General features: G+C 42.1%; 1 protein-coding gene across 1 annotated transcript in view; it reads left to right on the top strand.

Moving 5' to 3' along the window:
* The window catches only part of CACNA2D3 (calcium voltage-gated channel auxiliary subunit alpha2delta 3), an 859,990-nt gene that overhangs the window by 542,370 nt on the left and 295,594 nt on the right, over window positions 1-22,026 (top strand). The window contains exon 12 of the mRNA XM_042929688.1: window positions 20,131-20,209. Within this exon, the coding sequence (XP_042785622.1) occupies window positions 20,131-20,209 (79 nt within the window). The remainder of the gene's footprint in view (window positions 1-20,130; window positions 20,210-22,026) is intronic.

The raw sequence follows: 22,026 nt of genomic DNA on the forward strand, positions 1-22,026 counted from the left end.
TGACATTTTAACAATATTTTTTCTTCCAATCCATGAGCACGGAATGTTTTTCCATTTCTTTATATCTTCTTCAGTTTCCTTCATAAGCTTTCTATAGTTTTCAGCATACAGATCTCTTATGCTTGTGATTCTTTAAAAAAAAATCCACTTACAAATCCTATGAGAAAATATGGTCCTCACTGATACATCCTTTGGTGGCCCAAGACTGACTTTGAAGGGTTGCCTAAATGCTGTGTGTGGTTGAGATGTGGATCTGGATGGAGGCTGAGCCTTTGAACTGTGGGGTAAAATTTTTTATCTAGACTAGGTCACTGATGATATCAACGATCAAAGATTTTGGAGACAATCAAATCCCTTAACATCTGTGATTTTGAGACAGAAATGGAAGAAGTTGCATACTGTCTCATTCTTTTTGTCTGAATTGGTTATTCAGGGGTCTCTTTAGGAACTCTCACCAAATGGCTGAGAAGTTCCATTTGAGATACAATTCATTGACTGCTGACTATTGGAACATCATTTCTGAAGACCTCCATGTCTTGGTCATCTGAAATTGGACCCTTTAAATAATTCAGAGGTCAGAGCACAGAAGAGACAATCTTGTTGAAGATTTGTGAAGTGTCAAAATTTAACAAATGTAAGGTCTATACTTAATTTTGACTGGCTTGTATGAAGACACCAAAAGAAGTAAAACTCTTTAGAACTTTCCAAAGTGGGGGTGCACTAAGGATCACCCTCCCTGGTCCTCCCCCTGTAATGCTTAGGGATGTGTCCTGGGGAGGGGAGAGTCATTTGGTAAAAACTTTGTGTTTCTGCCCCACTGTGTGGGACACTTTCACCTTGAGGGTCCTGGAACAATAAAAGGGTTAACCCAAGTATTGAACACTGTTTAGCTGTCTTGGGACATTTGTTCTGTGTTCATGGATTTAGTAAATTTAATGTAAATAGGCACCCCAGCAGCTGTGTCCCCTTAAGCACATTTTATTTAGCAGCTGAGTTATCCACATCACTTGGCAGCCTTAGATTTTCAATTTTTTCTTGTGCCAAGAGGGCAGCTGGAATAATTTGAGTACTCATTAATTTGGGAGAAATATGAGCTGTGTATGGCAGACAACACGAGTCTTCTGTATGGTGTTGTACCAGGATAAGCAGATCAGAATAGAAGAAATTTGCCCTATCCCAAAGGGGCCCTAGGATTTTAATAAGCTGGTTATGAAAATTCTATTTCTTTGCAATTTGAAGCATCTAATTAGAGCCTGTAATTTCTCTCCTATAACGAGAGTGGATGAAGGTTAACGTTAGGCCTCACGGGCCCTTTCACATTCATTTACAGAGAGAAATCAGGTAACAGTTGTAGTTAATTAGTACAGGGTATTAAATATTTAGTCCATCTTGATTTAACTTGGAGAACACATGCATGTTGTTGGAGTATGGAAAATGATAAAGGGAAGTTAAATTTAATTTTTAATCAAAGATAAACTTAAAGGCAGTATAATAATTTTAGCACTGACTCTCCTTTCCCGACAGCCAGTGCAGCAATTGCCTCCAGTCGCCTGAGCTGTCAAGATAAAGGAAGATGATGTCGATTTAATTTCATCACCGAACACATTTCCCAAGTTCAAACAGCTGGGATTTATGCAATCTGCGTAGAGTACAAAGAACCCGATGATTTTTATCATAGCAGTGACATAAAAACCACCTTCTTGATGTTTCAGAGTTTGGATTTTGAGTTTGGATATGAGTGCGTTTGGGGGAACTGCCTTAAGGAGATGTATCATTCACGGGCATTTCTTTCAAGAGAGGACTCGTGTCTAACAAAACTACTCTCTGAAAGAAAATCTTCCTCCAAGAGGCAGGGCCTACTCGGTAACGAGCAGCCTTGTGTTGAATCAAGTCTGACTTTGCCGTAGACTGATACCCAAACTCCTGCGTGCTGAAGACAATAAGTCATTCTCATGACTTGTCATAACCCAACCCAAATTACCTTCCTAAAGTGAGATTCAGTTAAGTCAGGACATGCATATCAGGAAGAAACCCCTCAGAACTGATGGGGCCCATGATTGGACTTCCCTCCGGGGCCCAGCACAGAGTAAAACATCTTTGGAGTGAAATCAGTTCCTGGGAAAGCTCTCAGGACTTCTGTAACTTACCCGGAAGCAGGCTTCTGGGACACGAGAATATTATAAAAGGGCAAAGATGGGGGGAAAGATAGAAAGTCTTGTAAGAATAGAAAGATTTGAGTAACTTTAAGGCCTGTGTCCCTCTAGTTGTTCTGGTGAGGGGGTTTATCTTGCCCTATGAAACCTATCACTACTCCAGTGGTTTCATTTGGGGAATGCTTGAAGCATCTTTGTAGATTTGTACAAAAAAAAAAAAAAAAAAAAGGTGACTCCCAAAAACCATCTTACTTTGCTACATTGGCTTCCAGTTGCCAGTTGTCATAAAATGGTTTCTGACGGCAATAATCCTTTGAAAATCGCCTGTTATTGGGGATAATAGCTGGTTGTCAGAGCATTAACCACCCTCGACTTCACTTTGGGCTATTACATAACAAAAGAATGAACTGATGGTGAGTCTGCCAGGTGTATTAAATTATATCATGCATTATAGAAGTTCCATGATGGGGATTAGCATCCAGAAAAGACTATCAGAGATTGCCAAACTCATTATCTGCTGAGGCAGGAGGCTGGCGTCAGGCCTGAGGATGCAAGGCTGTAGTTGTCTGTAACTATTAAGCCACTAGCTCAGGTCCATCCTTGCCCTAGCATGGAGACAGAGAAGTATCACACCAGTGTTTTCTCTGTTCTTCCGCCTCTAAAGAGAATCAAATTATGCTGTATTGATCATAGTTAGGTATAAAGCTGCATTGAAATGGATTTATTCATTTTCTGATCTCTTAATGACAGACCTACGTCTTTGGGATCCTCCCAGCACTTTTGGGGAGTCTACATTTTGTTCTCTAGCTTACCTTAGACAATAAATGTGGATGGTGGACTTCAGAGGGTACAGCCTCCGAGAGGATCTGCCACAATGTTGCAGGCACCCACATTCACGCTTAGTGTTGACATGTCACATTGAGCTGAAGACATCTTTCAGGTCAGATGTTTTCCAAAGGGGAGAAGCATGAAATGAAATGACGATTTAATACCCATGGAAATCAGATTTCTGCTGCAAACACACAAAGCATGACTTCTTGTGTGTTCTCGACAGGTCTGAGTGATCTTTCACACGGGTCTTGGCCTAGTCCATTTTTGATGACCTGGCGAATGGTGCTGCTTCTAATTTTCAGTAGGACATCCTTGTGAGACCTGTTTAATCATGTCCATAATCCTTAAGCAATAATCTGAATTTTCCTACCAGGATCTTTTCTGCATGGAGTTGGGTATTGGATCAATATTGCACCTCTCCTACCTTGCCCAGACCCTGACACTCAGTAGGTGTTCTGGAAATATCAGCTGAATGGAATTTAGTGGAAATTTCTTACCTAAATTCTTTCTAAAAAATATTTTCTTATTACAAAAGTGTTTCATGTTCACTGTAGAAAATTAAAAAACAACAGATAGCAAGCAAGCAAGAAGTATCATCTGCTCTCCAACCACCAGAGATTATAGCATTAGGCACCCTTTGCATATATCTTTCCATTATTTTTGTGAAAATATATTTTTATTTTTTTATAGATTGGCTAAGACTGTACATGGCGTTTTGGAGCCTATTTTGTTCTTTTAGTGATGTCTTTCCAAGTCATTACGCGATCAACCTGACCATTATTTGTAATGGCTTTATGAAAGTTCATTGAATGAATGTACTATAATTTAATCCCCTTTCTGTGGGTACATTTAGGTGGTTGTAATTTTTCTCTAATGTGAACAGCGCTTCAACATATATCCTTTATGTTAAATCGTTTCGCTGCATGATGGTTTCCTTCGGCAATGTGGAGAGTCAAACAAAGAAAATATCCATCAAGACTTTTGAAAAGACAGATTGCTTTGGTGGGTAGAAAGAAAGGCAAAATATCAGACATCTGAACTTGGTCTGAACAATGAAGGGCAACAGCATCTTATGGACATCATCAATGGATAAATGTTTAGAAACTGTAGAATGTGGACTGTTATATTAATTCTATTTGTACATTTTAACAAAATGAAAAATTTCAACTTGGTGGGGAAAAAAATTGGAGGTGATTTCCTATAAGTGGGTTGCTGTGTTGGATATTACGTAAATTTTAAATATTTGAAAGATATGATCAAGTTATTGTCAGAAAGCTTATGCCCATTTATATTCCCACCAACAGGAAGGCTATTTCCCAATACTCTCATTGTCATTAACAAACCATTTTCAATTCCATAGCAAAAAAAGAAAAAGAAAAAAAACCCAAAAACACCTCCCAAAAAACAGAAATACCCCCAAACTCTTAATTTGTATTTGTATTTTTCCTTTAAAGTGACTTTAGTCATATCCTGTGACCCATTATTTTGCTCTCATGTCAAAGTGTTGCAATTAAAGAAATGAACTTTGGAGTCCCATATGCCTTAAAAGGGTTTGATAGCTGCCACTTACCTACTGTGTGACCTAGGACAGGTTCCTACCTTTTCCAAGCCACAATTTGCTCATCTGCTGTTTTTTTTTTTTTATATTAAATATAATTTATTGTCAAATTGGTTTCCATACAACACCCAGTGCTCATCCCAACAGGTGCCCTCCTCAATGCCCATCACCCACTTTCCCCTCTCCCCCAGCCCCCATCAACCCTCAGATTGTTCTCAGTATTTAAGAATCTCTTATGGTTTGGCTCCCTCCCTCTCTGTAACTTTTCCTCCTTCTCCCTCCCCCATGGTCTTTTGCTAAGTTTCTCAGGATCCACATATGAGTGAAAACATATGGTATCTGTCTTTCTCTGCCTGACTTATTTCACTCAGCATAATACCCTCCAGTTCCATCCATGTTGCTACAGATGGCAAGAATTCATTCTTTCTCATTGCCACATAGTATTCCATTGTATATATAAACCACAACTTCTTTACCCATTCGTCAGCTGATGGACATTTAGGCTGTTTCCATAATTTGGCTATTGTTGAAAGTGCTGCTATAAACATTGGGGTACAAGTGCCCCTATGCATCAGCACTCCTGTATCCCTTGGGAAAACTCCTAGCAGTGCTATTGCTGGGTCATAGGGTAGATCTGTTTTTAATTTTTTGAGGAACCTCCACACTGTTTTCCAGGGTGACTGCACCAGTTTGCATTCCCACCGGCAGGGGCAAGAAGGTTCCTGTTTCTCCACATCCTCGCCAGCATCTATAGTATCCTGATTTGTTCATTTTAGCCACTCTGACTGGCGTGAAGTGGTATCTCGGTGTGGTTTTGATTTGTATTTCCTTGATGAGGAGTGACATTGAGCATCAGGGATGTCCACTCTCACTGCTGTTGTTTAACATAATATTGGAAGTCCTAGCATCAGCAATCAGACAACAAAATGAAATCAAAGGCATCAGAATTGGCAAAGATGAAGTCAAACTTTCACTTTTTGGAGATGACATGATATTCTATATGGAAAACCCAACAGACTCCACCAAAAGTCTGCTAGAACTGATACATGAATTCAGCAAAGTTGCAGGGTACAAAATTAATGTACAGAAATTGGTTGCACTTTTATACACCAATAATGAAGCAACAGAAAGAGAAATAAAGAAACTGATCCCATTCACAATTGTACCAAGAATCATAAAATACCTAGGAATAAACCTAACCAAGGGTGTAAAAGATCTGTATGCTGAAAACTATAGAAAGCTTATGAAGGAAATTGAAGAATATACAAAGAAATGGAAAAACATTCCATGCTCATGGATTGGAAGAATAAATATTGTTAAAATGCCAATACTACCCAAAGCAACCTACACATTCAATGCAATCCCAATCAAAATTGCACCAGTATTCTTCTCAAAGCTAGAATAAGGAATCCTAAAATTTGTATGGAACCACAAAAGACCCCAAATTTGCTCATCTGTTAAATGAGAATAATGATAGTGCCCACCTCATTGCAATCCTGCCATGTATGATATGTGACAATGGGCGGGTGCTCAACATGATTTTAATGCTGTAATAGTACTCTATTTCTCTTACCATGTTCCTACTGCAGACATTATGATGGATTATCCCTACTTAGCCTGTGCTTATACCTTATAATTTCTTGCAATAACCGCATTAATTCATTTATTTGAAAGTTATGTGGGGGCTTCTGCTACAGGTCAGGTTCTAGATTAGGAGTTAAACAATAGTGAACAAAACTGACATTGTATCTCCATCATGAAGCTTACACTTCAGTGTGTGTGTGTGTGTGTGTGTGCGTGTGTGTGTGTGTATGTGTGTATGTGTGTGAAGTAGAACATAGTCAAGTGGCAAATAAAATAACTGTAAGTAGCACTGAATGCTGTGCAGAAAAGCAATAGGGACTGAGGCCAAGCATAAAATGGAGACTTATTTTAGGTGACAAGAGGAGGGAGGGACTTTAGGACATGGGGAGTTTTATGATAAGACCAAAAGGATAGAAAGGAAACAGCAATGCTAAAATGTTTTAGTGTTGAGAGGGGAGCATGTGTAAAGGGTCTGTGGCATGAAAAAGACTTGAGGTGTTGGGGGAATTGGAAAAAGGTTAATGTGGGAGGAAGGGCATGGCTGGGAATTTGGCAATAGTGAGGGGCAACCTGAGGTGGGATTGTGGAACAAGGCAGGGGCCAGAGCATGGTCCAGGGGTGGCTTTTGATTCTTATTATATATGAATGCAATGCCCCTGCAGAACTTCTAGCAAAGGAGGCACATTTTCTGATTTTTACTACAGGAAGCTTTCTCTGGGACTGGATAGCAATGGAAAAGCTCAGATAAGAGGCCTGGCTGTTTATCCAAATGAGAGGTGTTGGTAGCTTAGACTAAGTATTGGCAGAGGAGATGAAAATCACAAGAATTGTATTTAGCAAGAAACTTCCAAAGAAATTATTTATTTCCCCATTCCATGTCATTAATTAGGATCATTTTTAACACTGAAGTCATTAGAAGTCACCCAGCGCTCTGAAAGAGAGGGTTTCCAGGCTGCAGCAGATGCTGTGGACCCTTCCTCCCATGCAGCCTCATATCCTCAAGCTTACTCCTCCAGGAAAACCCCTCATCTCCTGGAAGGTGGTGTTTAAGATGGAAAACTGGAGAACTTTGTTGCTCATATTAGAGCCAGCAGCTTTGACCAATCTTCAGGCTCTCCAGTGGGAGAAACATATTTTGGAAAAACAAACAACTCAGTTCCAGGACACAGTATCTATCTTTCTCTTCCCTCAATCCTCATGAAAAATCCTGACCCCAGAAAAACAACAAACCAACAAATAAATAAAGCCATAATGGTGAGGAAAGAAAATAGGTTCTAGCTCTCAGGAATACCAACTTTGCGTTAAATCTGTTTTTAAAAACAAATTTTTTTAATGTTTATTTTTGAGAGAGACAGACTATGAGCAGGGGAGGGGCAGAAAGAGAGGGAGACACAGAATCTGAAGCAGGCTCCAGGTACCAAGCTGTCGGCACAGAGCCCGACATGGGGCTCGAACTCACAGACCGTGAGATCATGACCTGAGCCGAAGTTGGCTGCTTAACCAACTGAGCCACCCAGGTGCCCCATAGTTTATGTATTTTCTTCTATTAAAACCCATTGCTCTTCTTGGCTTGCATTTCACTGATCTGTCTGCTGCCTCCCAGGCTATCTTTCCCCACCATCCCGTGCATTCCATGTGGGTTCTACTGGGTTTGTAGCTTCTCTCCACTACAAGAATGCTCCTGCAGGACAGAGATGATCTGTCGCCCTGCATGACCTCCCCTTCCTCAGTGTTTATTGGTCACCACGCCTTTTTCACCAACTTACTGGCATGATTGATACTACTTAATTTCCTGTTGTTTTCTCTTACATGTAAAACGTGGTGGGGAAAATGTGAGAAATGCTGGAGAGTTCATTTCCAGGAGCAGAGAGCCGAGGGGAAGATCAGGAAGGATTCTTTTGACCTAAACTATCCCTCCAAAGGGACACAAAGCTAAGAGAAGAAATACAGGGACTTTACAGTTAAAAGTTTTTAACAAAATTTAACCCTCCTTCATGACAAGAACATTGAACAAATATATGACCAGAACATAATAAAAGTAGGGCCAAACAAAACACTTAATCTCTGTTGGAGATGAGGACAGCCAACACCAGTGAGGAAACCTGGATAACTTTAAGGCTTACGGTCTGTAAGATAACAATTCTTAGGATAAATACAACTCTAACTGATTGAAGGCAAGAAATAAATTTTCTTCTGGGGTTTCTCAGAAAGAAGATATGTTTCCCCCCAGTTGCCCCCTGGAACTTTCTCTCACTTTCCTGCCTCATCCACCTATGGTACTTGTTGATGTCAAAACAGTGGCTCTTGATAGTACGGTCTTCAGCTGGGCGCATGCTCCCGTAGTGGATGTTCAGGGTCATGGGAGCACTGGAATCCCTGGAGGGGGCAGAGGTCGGGGTACTGATAATGAGCATGTATCGATTGCCGAAACCCCACAGGTGATTCTGATAAGTCCTTCCCTCCCAACCCTGAGCCATGTTCCTACCTGTCTGCCTCTTGGAGAGTCACAGCTAAAATGAAATGAACGCTGTCCTCAACAATATCCTTGCAGTTGTCTGATGAGTCCTTGACTTTTCTTTCTGACAGTAAGCCCAGAAGGTGGCAGGTGATTTGACAGCAGAAACTGCTATTTTAGACTAATTCTTAGTGACAGGGAGGATTGGTGGGGAAGATAGAAGTGACAAGAACCGTGCTAGCTTAGAGTTCACAACAGCTGTTGGTTTTAATAAGTTTGAGAATGATTTGGGCAGAATTCCAAACCCCTAAATCCTCGACCTATAACCTGCACTGTGCTGATTCACTAGGGTGGTCTGTGGAGGGACTGCTTTATCCAAACGCATGCTGCTTCTTACTGAGTGGTGAGGGGGTGGGGACGGGCTTTGGCCCACATCCCACACAAGGGCTGCATTTGTGCCCAAGGCCGTGTGAGTCTTGGTCCTGTACCCTCATCTGGGTAGTGAACACAAACTCGGGGGGGTGGGGGGTGGGGTGGGCGGTACCATTAAGGGAAAAGGAGCTTTTCACTAAGGTCCAGACTGACAGGCCAACTCACGCCTTCAGGCTTCACACCCTTGGGCCTTTTCCTACATGTTTTCTCTTTAGGGTCCAGGCAAGATGTCCCATTGGAGACCTCCTCTTAGAAAGGACCCCCCACACACTCTTTAGTAGCACAAACCCTGCCCTCACCCTACCATTTAACAGCAATCCTGCCATATGGGTATTCTGTTAACCATAGTGCCTTGCAGGTAAGGAAAATGAGGCTCAGAAAGATCACATAACTCCCCCCAGGTTGCCTGGCTCACTTGGGGAAGACCCAGCTGCTAAAACTGGGTGTGTCCAGTTCTCAACCCTGTCTTGTATCCACTGTATTCTTCTCACCTGTCCACCCAGTCATTCCTGTTTTCCATGAAATCTTGCTGCCTGTTCAAACTGTGCCAAGGGGCAGGAGGAAGAAGGGACTTGCACTGAAAGTTGCTTGGAGTGTCCCATCATCGCTGTAAAGTGTTGTCTTTTCCCTGCTAGGTTATCCTTGAAGCAGGCAGTTATTTAAAATACAATTGACTTCAGTCTACAGCTTGTATGCCTTCCATCTAGAATCAAGGGGCAGCACCTAGGAAGAAATATGCTATAAAACTGATGATCCACCCATGTGAGGCCTCAACTAAGACACCATTTTCTGGCTCCTGAAGATGAGATGGCAGTAACAAAGACGGGAACTTTTCCGTCCTCCATTTCTTGCTATTTATCACCGAACTGCAGTGTGAAAAGAAATCATGGGAACTTATTGTAGGGGAAAGTGAAATTTCCAGCTGATTGATAGCATATCAATCTGGAAAAATAGGAAAGCATTTAAAACGAAGTTGGTAGTGAAGGAAAGAGCTCTAACTCTGATAAATTCATGAGCATCCCATGCCAACTTATTTTGACTTACAAAATTTATGAAAAGAAATGGAGAGAAAGTGAATGACTGATATTCATTGAGAATCTACCACATCCCGGGCACTGAGCTGGGTGTAGTGGCTTCATTCTGCTCCCACATCTGCATTTCTGTTTGGAGGACGAAATCGATGTAATTCAAGGAAATAAGTCATTAAGATACCTACAAAACGTACCAGGTATCATGAAGGAGACACATGGGATGAGAGGGAGTTAGCCATAGAAAGTGAGGGAATGAGGAACATTCTAGGCAGTGGGACAGGACCCTAAAGACAGGGTCTTTAGACAAAGACCCTAAAGCCAAAAAAGAATTTTTCATGTCTCTGGGTCTTCCAAGGCATCGTAGCTGTGATCAGGAGTTGGGAATATATTCCAAGTGCAATGGGAAGACATCGGAAGGCTCTAAGATAGGGAGGGACGTGATTCCAAGATGTTTCACAAGTGTAAGTATGAGCATCCCCATTTGTAGAACAATTAGTTTCCCTTTTACGTAAGTAGACCTTCTGACCTGTTCCACTGAATTTAACAGCTTTACACACGAGTTTGTGTTTTTGTTCATGGTGTTGAATCTGTGAGCCTTCTTGGAAGAAAGGGCATACCTGTAAACAAATAACTGTTACCACTTGATCTCCAGGTCTGAGAGGGCAAGGGAAGCAGGGAGAGACCTCCCAGCCATACAGATCTGTAGGCCCTGTGGTGGCCAGCAATCTCAATCTTGGTGATGAATTTGTTTCAAGAGCCTTCATATCATCAGAAAAGGATTTTTATGTATTACCAGTCAACACATGTTTGGGTGCTAGCTTCATGTCAACGATTGCACTGGATTCTCTGGATTTAAAAATGAATGACGGGGGTCCTATCTGTCCATTCCATCCCTGTTCCTTTAGGTGTGGCCATTCAAAGGCTCCATGTTGTAATGTGCAAATTCAAGGTCTGTAGTTGTCCCTATTCTGTCTCAGGGCTCCTGGTGTGTCCACCTTGCTCCTACATATTGAGGTCTCATTCCCAATGTGAAGTCTGGATCTGGTCATGGATGGCTGATATCTGGGCCTCACCAAATCATTGGATAATGGACATATAAATGAACAAATGAACTTCTCTCTCAATTTGGCAAGCACTTAAGAGCCCATTTTTATTGTCCAAAGAATACAATTTGTTTTTGAGGAATTTAGAGTACAGAATACAAGAAGTCTGTAAAACAGAGGTTCTTAACCTGGGATCCAGAGATTCCTAGGGAATCTGGGTCTTTGGTGAGGAGGTGCCCCAAATCTCATAAATCTTATCTGAAATTGTGAATGTACAGCTTTGGGCTCTTTTTTTTTTTTTTTTTTTTTTTTTTTGGTAGGGGGAAGGTCCATAGCCTTTGCCAATGTCTCAATTGATCTTATGACTCTGCAGAGGTTAACAGAAGTTGTCATTGCTGTACCTCTAGTGTTAGGGACTTCAATCCCATCATCCTTGGTAATGACAAATATCAGTGATGGCTGCTCAAAACCCTCCCCTAGGAAGAATCTCTTATTCACCCACAACCATCAATTCCCTCTTTAACCAGACCTCTGGGCAGGGTGGAAGGGGGGGGGTGTCTATGGATAAGAGAGTTGGCTTTCCTCAACTCACTTTGTTTAGTTTTACTGCAGCAAATTGTATGAAACACACATGGCTGCAACTCTGACAGATTCACTGCCTCTGACCTGTCCTTGCATCCATTATCCCATTCCCCATTGATCACAGGGAGTGGGGCAGGTGATCCACATGTTGCCCACACATAAGGAAAGTACATTCTGAGGGTTTAATTTGCTCAACGCCACCAAGCCAGTAAGTGTGGAGCTGGGCGCACCTGGAGCCCAGGTCTCCTGATTCCTAGATTTTTTGAGGGTACTTAGTATTTATTTGAATCAGATATGGTAAGGTGCGCAGGCATAGAAGTGGCTGGTGTGAAGGAAGAAGTTTATTATACTTGTTGTCCTCTACAAGCAAGAGGCACGCCATACCACATGGAGCTTCACCAAGGGAAACACCGAGGCAAGGCAAGTGTGAAGAAAGAGAGAGAGAGGGGAGCTAGAGGGCTGAAGCCTTTTTGTGGCTTCATGTAAGAAAGAGGCAAAGCAGGGTTGGGATTGGATAATTTCAGTGGACTTTGGGGCATAAGAACTGTCCCTAATTGTCTGGTAGCAGCCATGGAGTGGTTAGGACAGGTGGAGAATGGTCCAGAGTGTGAACATCTGATAAAAAGAGGAGGTCTGGATTGGTTTATTTGCATTCAGAGGTGCACCTGCAGGCAAGTTATTTGCTACCTCCAGGAATTAGCTAACCCGGGGAGGGGTAGTTCCTCCAAGGCAGCAACGCCCCAGAGCATCAAAAGCACAGAACATAAAAAGACAGTTTATACACTGGCTTTGCCTCCTGAATGAAGTCCATGGGGCTGGATAGTCTAATGAATTGTGTCACCCACCTTTGAGGATGTTTGTAGCTTGACTACTTGTTGTTCTGTGATTAGTGTGTCGTCGCACCTGTGCTCTGCTGTGCTAACTCAGCTCAGCCTCTGGGCGATTCAGACACACCTTCTCCACCTTGAAAAAACACATGCCCATAAAACCAGACTTGCATCCTCCTGCTCAGAAGATTCCCAAATTGCACTTTTTCTGAATTGTGATATTTCAGTACCACACATGAGGTATCAGGCACTGTGCTTGAGAGGGAAGAGATTATACAGACTCTTACAGCATCCCCCAAATGACAGTCCATTTATCATAATGATCTATGATACTCATTTGTTGAAATTTTATTACTTTTGTAATTTAATTCAATTTGTCCCCTCATATTGCTGCTCAGGACAGTGTTACCTTATGCGCCTCTCTCAGCCTTTGGATAAGGATGTTTCTCCTTTTATTATGAACATGATGGCTTCTAGATTAAAGCGACCTGCTCAGTATAACTGTGTCCATTGGCATCAGCCTTCTCCAGGGCTGCCTCTACTCTTGCAGTGCTTCCGTGAAGACAATATTGGCAGTCATTTATGAAGCATTTGGGGAATAATCAAGCTCCAGCCCTCATCTTCTGCTTAGAGGTTAAAGATTTTATTCAGAGGTGCTTCTCTGCACCATAATTCATAGGAATGAGCAAATAAGAGAAGTTGGTTAGGAATATATCTTGTGAAGATACAGAGCAAGAACATACTCAGTAATAGTAAGTTGACTTTAAGACATAAAGACATCAGGAGACTTCTTTCTAAAGTTGAAGTCATAGACTATTTTTAAGAAATCCTGAAGGTATTTTAGGGAATAATTGAGTTGGGCAGTGAGTCTGAAGGGGCATGAGCAGGTGCAAAGACATAAAAGTAAGTGCACATATTCATTTGCAGAGGCCGCCACTTAGTTGAATTAAAATTTGGAACCCATGGATGTGGGCCCCCAGAGGTACTCGATGATTCTTTTAGCAAATGCCATTTATACATATAATCCATGTAGATTGCATGTTTTTTTAATGTGAAATTTATTGTCACATTGGTTTCTGTACAACACCCAGTGTTCATCCCAACAGGTGTCCTCTTCAATGCCCATCACCCACCCTCCCACCCCCCATCAACCTTCAGTTTATTCTCAATTTTTAAGAGTCTCTTATGGTTTGGCTCCCTCCTTCTCTTTTTTTTTTCCTTCCCCGCCCCCATGGTCTTCTGTTAAGTTTCTCAGGATCCATGTTTTATAAGTTTTTTATAAGTACTAGATTTGTAGTAAATGTTATTTTAAAATAAAACATAGTCTTTTTAAAAAATAAATGTGGAGAGTATGTATTTGGAGGTTCCTAAATGTGCTGCCCTCAGCTCTTTCCTCTGTACATGGGAGCAAGAATGGGGTTATTGTAATTCTGAGGAGCAGTGCTTTGGGTGTAAAGATCAGCTACAGATATGTGGGCACAGATCTGCCCTTTCTTGGGAAAAAAGAAACTGCATATGGCTGGTCCTGTTTGCCCAGTCTGGTTGGTGTCTGATGTTCCTGCCTTGTTGGATTGACACAAACTTAAAAAAAAATGTCTTCTTGATCCATCTCCTCTATCTTTTTTAAACCACATACAAATTATAAACTAGAAGTTTAGCCTCAATCCTTAGCAATGTATGGAAATACCTTTGTTGGAAATGGCTCCACTGATTTATTAATTCCTGCTTCCACTTCCCTTTGCTCAAGGCTCATCTTCTCTGTTATTTTAAAACATTGGCAATAAATAAATAAATAAATAAATAAATAAATAAATAAATAAATAAAGTTGGCATCGGTCTACCTATGTCAGACCTACCACGGGTGCTGTTTTAAAAATGTAGATCTGTGGCTTACTTAATTTGAATCTCTGGAGGGTGGGTGTTGGGGTAAGATGTGATCCAAGGCCCCTGGTGATCCTGATGTTCGGTGAAGTCTAAGAACTCTCCCCACCCTGGCCAGAGCAACTGTCATCTCTCACCTGGACCACTTTGGTGGCCTCCTACTTTTGTGTCTCTGCTCTACCCTGTCTCCCTATGGCTGTGGTTCTCAAACTTGGTTGCACATTGGAACCAAGAGAGATTAAAAGACTCTCTGCTCCAGAGGGTTTTATTTAATTGTGCTTGGATGGGACCTGGGTCTTCAGAATTGTAAGAACATCACAGGAAAATCAAATGAGCAGCCAAGTTGAGCATGACTTCTCATGGCTTATTCTCATTCTCTACACTATAAACACACTTACCTTTTACAAGATTATATGTGGCTCATATCAGACTCCGACTCAGTCCCTTCTGTGGTTCTGTTCTCTAACAGTGGTTGCAAGGGCCCTGTTGTCTATCCAAGTTCATTCTCTACAACCTCTGCTAATTGACTCCACTCCATTTCCACTGGTGCCTTCAAAGTCCCAGTGGCTGGGACTTTCTGTTCCCTTCTGTTCCCTTCACCTGGAGCATTCTTCCTCAATAGCCATGTGTCTTGTTCTGCCTCTCCCACCCCATTTTGTCCAGATCCCTGATGACATGTCACATTATCGAGGGGGTGGGGGGGGCTTCCCTTCCTCTCTTGCAGCTTTCATCACTCTCCATTGCCTTACTGTGCTTTATTTTCCTCATAAGCATTTAATCCAACAAATAAATGTTAGATATGAATTTGCCATTAATTATCTGTTTTACTCCCATGAAAATGTAAACTCCCTAAAGACAGAGTTTGTTTTAACGGTTTATCCATTTTATCCCCAACACCAAGAAAGGTCCCTGGTACATAGTAGGTGCTCAGAAGTTACTTGTGACAGATGGAGGATGACCTGTTACACTCAGACTGTTTCAAAAGCATGGTCATTGACCATGTCCCATTCATTACCAAAGGGACTTGTGGGGGAGTTGGCGGCCGCCTGTTTTCTGGCTGTAAAACGTGTCCACGATAGGTGTACTGGCAGACACTCTTCGTCCCCTATTTTGACGGCTATAGAAAGAAGAGATTTGGTTCATTATTATTATAAACTCAAACTACCTATATTCACCATGAGAGGAATGGTGCCTCTCACATTTTCTGGTGGGAATTGCATCTACATGAGTAAGCATGATTTGTTTTTTGGGAAAACTGGATTGAGATTTTTGTTTGTTTCACTTGGGAAATTTTATACTAAGCAGATTAAATTAAGTGACTTTGAACTTAGAAATGTCCACATTCTAAATTTTATTAAGCTTAATTGGGTTTATAGAATACTTAAAGACCATACAAACTTAAATGGGAGATCAAAATGAACTAATAGGTTGATGCAGACTTTCCCCCGCTGCCTTTGTGCTGCATTAATGAGAGTGGTGCCTTCATGCCTGCAAATGATGAACACAAAGGCCTGGCTTTCTGGGGAGCCTCAGTGTGTCCTTCCTGCTGTGGTCTGAACTGTGTGGTGCCTCTGTCCCTCGATATTCTGTGCTGTGAACCTGGCTTTCAAGACCACCTCTGATCTGAAAAGTAGTTGGCCTCAAGGCAGACTTGTGAACATTTCTTTAAAGGTGCTTCTTGGGGAAGAAATCTCTAATTGTTGGAAATAATATCTATCAGATTACAGAATCTGCTAATGATGGAAATGAGCGATTTGATTGTGTTACTTCTCCAGCTTTTGCACTCAGTTAATTGAGCGGTGGACTATGGCAGCCCCCCATGGAAAATGCAGGGCTGGGTCTTAATGGCCACATTTCATCTCTTGTGTTGGATTTTCAGTGCTACATTGATTTTTCCTAGGTCCTTGTAGAATGGTTCAAGAAGTTGCCTTCTGATTACTTTCTGCTCATTTAGAATGATCTTCAATTATTAAAGCAATACTTGTTCATTTGTAAAAACATTCAAATGAGAGAGACATTTGTGAAATAAAAAGTATAAGTCCCCTTTAAGAAAAATAGGATTCTGTGCTATACCATATCCTACAACTTGCCTTTGCTCCCCTCACCAGTTTATACCAGATGTCTTTCTACATGAGTACATATCTACAGGGTATTCGGCTCTGTGAATGGACTGTAATTTTTTTTTTTTTTTTTTTAGCCATTCAGCTATCAAGAGACACTTAAGCTCTAACAGTTATTGACTATTACAAATAATGAAGGTGAACAATCTTGTAGCTTTACCATTTTTGTGTATTGGTGAAAATGTATAAAATGAAATTACAAGGCTTTATGAAGACATTCAACTCTATAGTTTTTCCATATGCCTATCACTTCCTGTCATCTTTGATACCTGCTCAGCTCCTACAGGTATTTTTGTTGTTGTTGTTATCTTGGCTATAAGATAAATGCCTAGAGATAGAATTACTGGGCCTGAAAAAATTACAAATAAAAAATACTATGGATATTGTTAAATTGCTCTCCAAAATGTTTATTTTGGAGTAAAAATCCCTTCTCTTTTGTTGCCAGTTGAAAGGCATCATTGTGAGAAATCCAGGGTGTGGACCTAGTATTGTTTGATGATGTTTATTTTATAGGCAGAGATGTGACAAGTCCTTTCCATGCCGTTTCTACTCAGATAAGGAGGCCAGTCCCCCAGGGAGCCAAGGGCGCCACATAAATGGAAAGATTGAACATGATTCTGATCCTCTTTCATAAGCAGTAAAATAAAATACAAACTAACAAAATAAATATGATGCCTATAAATCCTTTAGCATGTACCTGACCCAGGGCCCCGTTCCCAGGGCCAGGTAGGGGTCACAGCAGTGGTATAGGAGCCATGGCGGGGGTGTGGGGGCTGCAATGCTGGATTCCATTATTGTGGTTATTGTTAGCACAGTTCTTTGAGCAGTCATGTCTGGCCTGAAGTTTGGCACGATCCTGCTGGTTTTCCAAATGGGTTGCCATCTTTTTAAGTGAGGGATTATAGAAGTCTTGCTAGTGGTTCACAGCCTTGTGCTGGAGCTTTAACCATGCCGCTGAGAGAGAACTCAGTTTATCCTGAGGTTCTTAATCTGCATGGCAGAGGAGGTTTGGTGCATGCGAACATACGGGCTGCTCTGTGCCACATCTTTTCCTATTTGCCTGCAAAGATAGACCCCTAGCTTCATTTACGAAGAGCTATCTTTTAAGCTTTCTGCTTCATTAAAAGCCAGTGGGGATGGAAGTTTTTATCAATCTAGGGTTTTCCCTTAAAACAGCTTAAATTTGAAATGAAAGGTGAGGACTTATTAAAAAAAAAAAAAAAGCATGGGTCTGGGTCTCAAAACACTGTATTCCAGTGCTGGCTCCTCTGGGTGCTGGCTCTGGGCCATGGGGCTGGTTGGGGTTTTCTATGTGGACAGACCCAGCATCTTGAAGAGATTGAGAGGAGGCCCCAGTGTTATCCCAAGGCAGGACTAGATGAATTTTTTTAAGTTTATTTGTTTATTTTTGAGAGAGAGAGAGAGAGAGAGAGTGCAAGCAGAGGAGGGACAGAAAGAGAGAGAGAGAGAGAGGGAGAGAGACTCTCAAGCAGACTCCACATGGTCAGCGCAGAGCCTGACATGGGGCTTGAACTCAGATGACCCAGGACTAGATGAAATTAAGCAAATCATTTTAATTAACTGGACCTCAGCTACCACCTACATCAGACATCTTCAGCTAAATGCCCACAGTGGCCAGGCAGGAAAAGTGAACAAGAAAGTGACTTTATGTAGGGCTTGGTCAGTGATAATCACTTTTGGCCACGTGAAACTGACTCTTCTCTTTTTTCCTCCAAGAGAAGCCAGAATCTCCCAATTTAAGTAATAATAATGATGATGATGATGATGATGATGATGATAATAATAATAAATAAGTGACATATCCTTTCTCTCTCAGTGTGACTCCATTGGGAATAGTGTGGGAGAGAGTGAGGGGAATGAAGAGAGGCAAATCTCTCTCTGCCTGCTCACCCACTCAGGAAGCACCCTTGGAGGAGTTGTGATGGATGAAATGACTGCCTTCGTGCACACAAGTGAGGACAGGCTGAGGTTATGTAATGATAACGTGTGTTTAAACATTTCTTTAGGAGCATCTGGGTGGCTCAGTCAGTTAAGCATCTGACTCTTGATTTCGGCTCAGGTCATGATCTTGCAGTTTGAGCTTGAGCCCCACATTGGGCTCTGCACTGACAGCACGGAGCCTGCTTGGGATTTTCTTTCTCCCTCTCTTTCTCTCTGCCCCTCCCCTTCCTTCTCTTTCCAAATAAATACATAAAAACTTAAATACACACACACACACACACACACACACGCGCACACACACACACACACACACACACACACACACACACACCTCTTTAAACTAGCTTTCAAGCTATAGTGCCCAGAGAAGAGGGTATTTATAATTAAAACAAAATCTAGAGCGCCTGACTGGCTCAGTCGGTAGAGTACATGATTCTTGGTCTTGGGGTTGTGAGTTCAAACCTCATGTTGGGCATGGAGCCTACTTAAAAAGTTAATAATTAAATAAATAAAAGAAAGCACAATCTGCATTTTTTTTACTCAGCTGGGAGCATTCGTGTATTTTTACCCATTCATATATTGAGCTGTGCTCCATCAGGACATAGCCAGGGGAAAGAGGCACACCTCTTCCTTCCCTGCATCAGGTGGACAGGCTAGCGGGAATCAACCTCACAGACATAACCACACAAGATACTAGTTATCTACACTATAATAAAGGCACTGAAGGGGCAATAGGGATGCCTGAGCCAGTTTCAGCGGGCTGGGGGGACACCAGCTGGTAAAGCCTCTCGTACCACATATCCAGTGTCTTCATCCGATAGTGTGTCTTCATTAACTGAGCCACAAAGAGGTAGCCACAGCACCATCCTTGGCCCACCAGAAGACTTTTGTTTGGACTGTGCAGTCTTCAGCCATGTACCATTTTAAATTTGAATTCAAGAGTTGTATCCCTTTTAGTTCCTCTTCTTCCATCTTACCCTCAAGTACTACTTTGGGGGATGGATTGTACTCTATTTCAGAGAATACTAGCCTCATGGGAGAGAGTTGAGAAAGCAGTAGAAAATGAGAGAGACAGGGTTTTACATGTGTTTTCTACTCTTTGGGAACCAAATGCTTAAGAAGGCAAGAAAGAGTCCCCATTGGTCTCCTGGCTACAGGCCGTGCCTCTGGTCCCACTTAATTACCTCCTAAAATCACGCCAGACACCACAGATGGTAAGACTCTCTGCAGCCTGTCCTCACCATTGGGGGAGAGGGATGTTGAGGGTCTTTTGGTGGCGTTTATTCCCAGGAAGAGCATACCCTGCATTTCCTGTGTGGATGAGGAAAATGGTTGCGGATTTGGTCCAGGCCTGGACGATCCTTGTCCATATGTTTGTAGCAAACCCAGACCCGTGATGTTGCCATTTCCCATTTCAAGTTGCTCTCCTCTGTCGTGTGTTGCACACCGAAAAACAACCACCACCAGTGCCATATGGTTTAAAAGATCAAAGGCCTGAGTTTTGAATATATTTCTAGCTGACTGTACTTCAAATGTCTTAAATATGTTCCTACAGATGGGAAGCCTGGGGCATTAAAGAGGTAAACCACATGTGTGTGTGCCACGCATGTGATCTGGGGCAGCAGAGTGAAAGGTGAACACCACTGATGCCTGTGTTCCTCTTCCTCTCAGGTCCGCATCTTCACCTACCTCATTGGACGGGAGGCTGCTTTTGCAGACAATCTCAAGTGGATGGCTTGTGCCAACAAAGGTAGGTTCCCCCTGTGTGCTTGGCTCTGAGTAACTTCCCCTCGGATGTGCCAAAATTGGGATGGTCCTGAGAAAGTAGAAAGTTCTAAGAGAAGGCTATGAGTTCTAAGACAATGTTTGGGTGTTTCTAGATGAGTTTTGATAACTTATAATAGCATCTCCAGAAATACATTTACAAATTTTGAGGACATTGTCATGTGGAATGGTTAACCCTCTACACTCTGCCGCTTAGTTGCTGGGTGACCTTGGGATGATTACGATGGCATAGTACTTTACTGATCACCAGATACCCGTGTGTTCACTCCACCTTCCTAGTCCCCTTGCAGTTAGCTGGGGCCTCAAGACAGGTTCAGTAGGCCGTGAGCAAAACCAACCTGCATCATTCCTAGGCTAAAGCGCATTAGAGCTAGTATGATAGTGTCCATACAATGTTCTCCTGCCCTTGTGAACTCTGAAACTCCATGCTCTGGATGGAATAGTCATGAGATGACTTCATCAGCCCGGTTTCCTGAGTGACCACTAGGGACGGAGGCCTTTCTACTCCCCCTGCCCCCGGCTGTGTGCCAGCCCATGCTGCCAGTATAATCAATAACCCTTTGTGTTAAGCTACTGAGATTTCCAGTTTGATATGTTCCCATAGCATAACTTAGCCTACTTAACTAATCGAATTAGTTTTTAACCTGCCTCAATGTTCTAATCTCCAAAATCAGGATGTGGATAATAGTTCTTCCTTTGATTCCTTTTAAATGTAAGGATTAATGAAATGGTGTATATTAGGTACCTGGTTCAATGTTGAGGCATGGTAAATGCTCAGTAATTGTTGCCTTTTCGATACTCCGAGGTTTATTATTTAATAATCTCCTGTTGTGTGTCAGAAACAATGCTTTGGGGAAGACAGAAGGAGGGAGGTAACTGGCCCACTAGTCAGTAAAGGGCTTCTTTTCATGCTACACACAATCAAAAAGGCAAAACAGAGGAGGCAAATAGCTGGTCAAGTCCAACCCCTGGAGTCTTAACCCAGACTCCTTGAGTTCAGATCTAGCCTCCACCATCCACCACCCATGGACAAGTTACCAGACCTATCTGGGTCTGAGTTGTGTCACCTACAGAGCAGGGGTAATGATGACACGTGCCCGACACTGTTGTGAGCCTGAAATGGGGTTCTGCAGGTAAAACTGGTAGTGCAGTGCCTCACAAATACATGTCCTGTATTATTTCCTGGTGCCATTTTGATCTGTAGGCATGTCTTATTTCCCCTTGGAGGCTACATGTTCTATGAGAACAGGCTTTTACTCTGATTTCATCATGAGCACTTGGGGAGAGCCCAGACTCCTATCTCACTCAGAGTGAGTGCTCCTTTAATGTTTGAAAAATGAGTAAATTGGCTATACACATTTACAAAGGAAGGCATGTCCTATCACATAGTAAACTAGTCTTGATAGATTTAGGTGGTCTTTTTTAATATTGTCTCTTAAGCCATGCTTTATTAAAAAAAAAAGTTCCAATGTTTGTACGTTAGTGGAGGAAGGAGGACTCCATGAAGAGTTTGCACACCCCAGCTCTTAAGACAAAGTTATTTTAGTTGCAAGCAGCTGAAGTTGCTCTCTGAAATTAAAAAGAGGAGTGTTTTGGAGAGGAAAAGGAGTGACTCAGAGCCCAGAGCGGGAAGAGAAGCTCATGTTTCATGAGGGACCAGGAGGCTGGTTTCAGTTCCTTTCTTCCTTGGTTTCTTTCTGCACCCCATGACATTCTTCCTCTTTGTAGACAGACCACCCCCCTCTGCCCGCTGTGGTGTGTGCACATCTAGAAATGACCACA

Source organism: Panthera leo, chromosome A2 (assembly GCF_018350215.1).
Source record: "Panthera leo isolate Ple1 chromosome A2, P.leo_Ple1_pat1.1, whole genome shotgun sequence".
Classification (NCBI taxonomy): Eukaryota; Metazoa; Chordata; class Mammalia; order Carnivora; family Felidae; genus Panthera; species Panthera leo.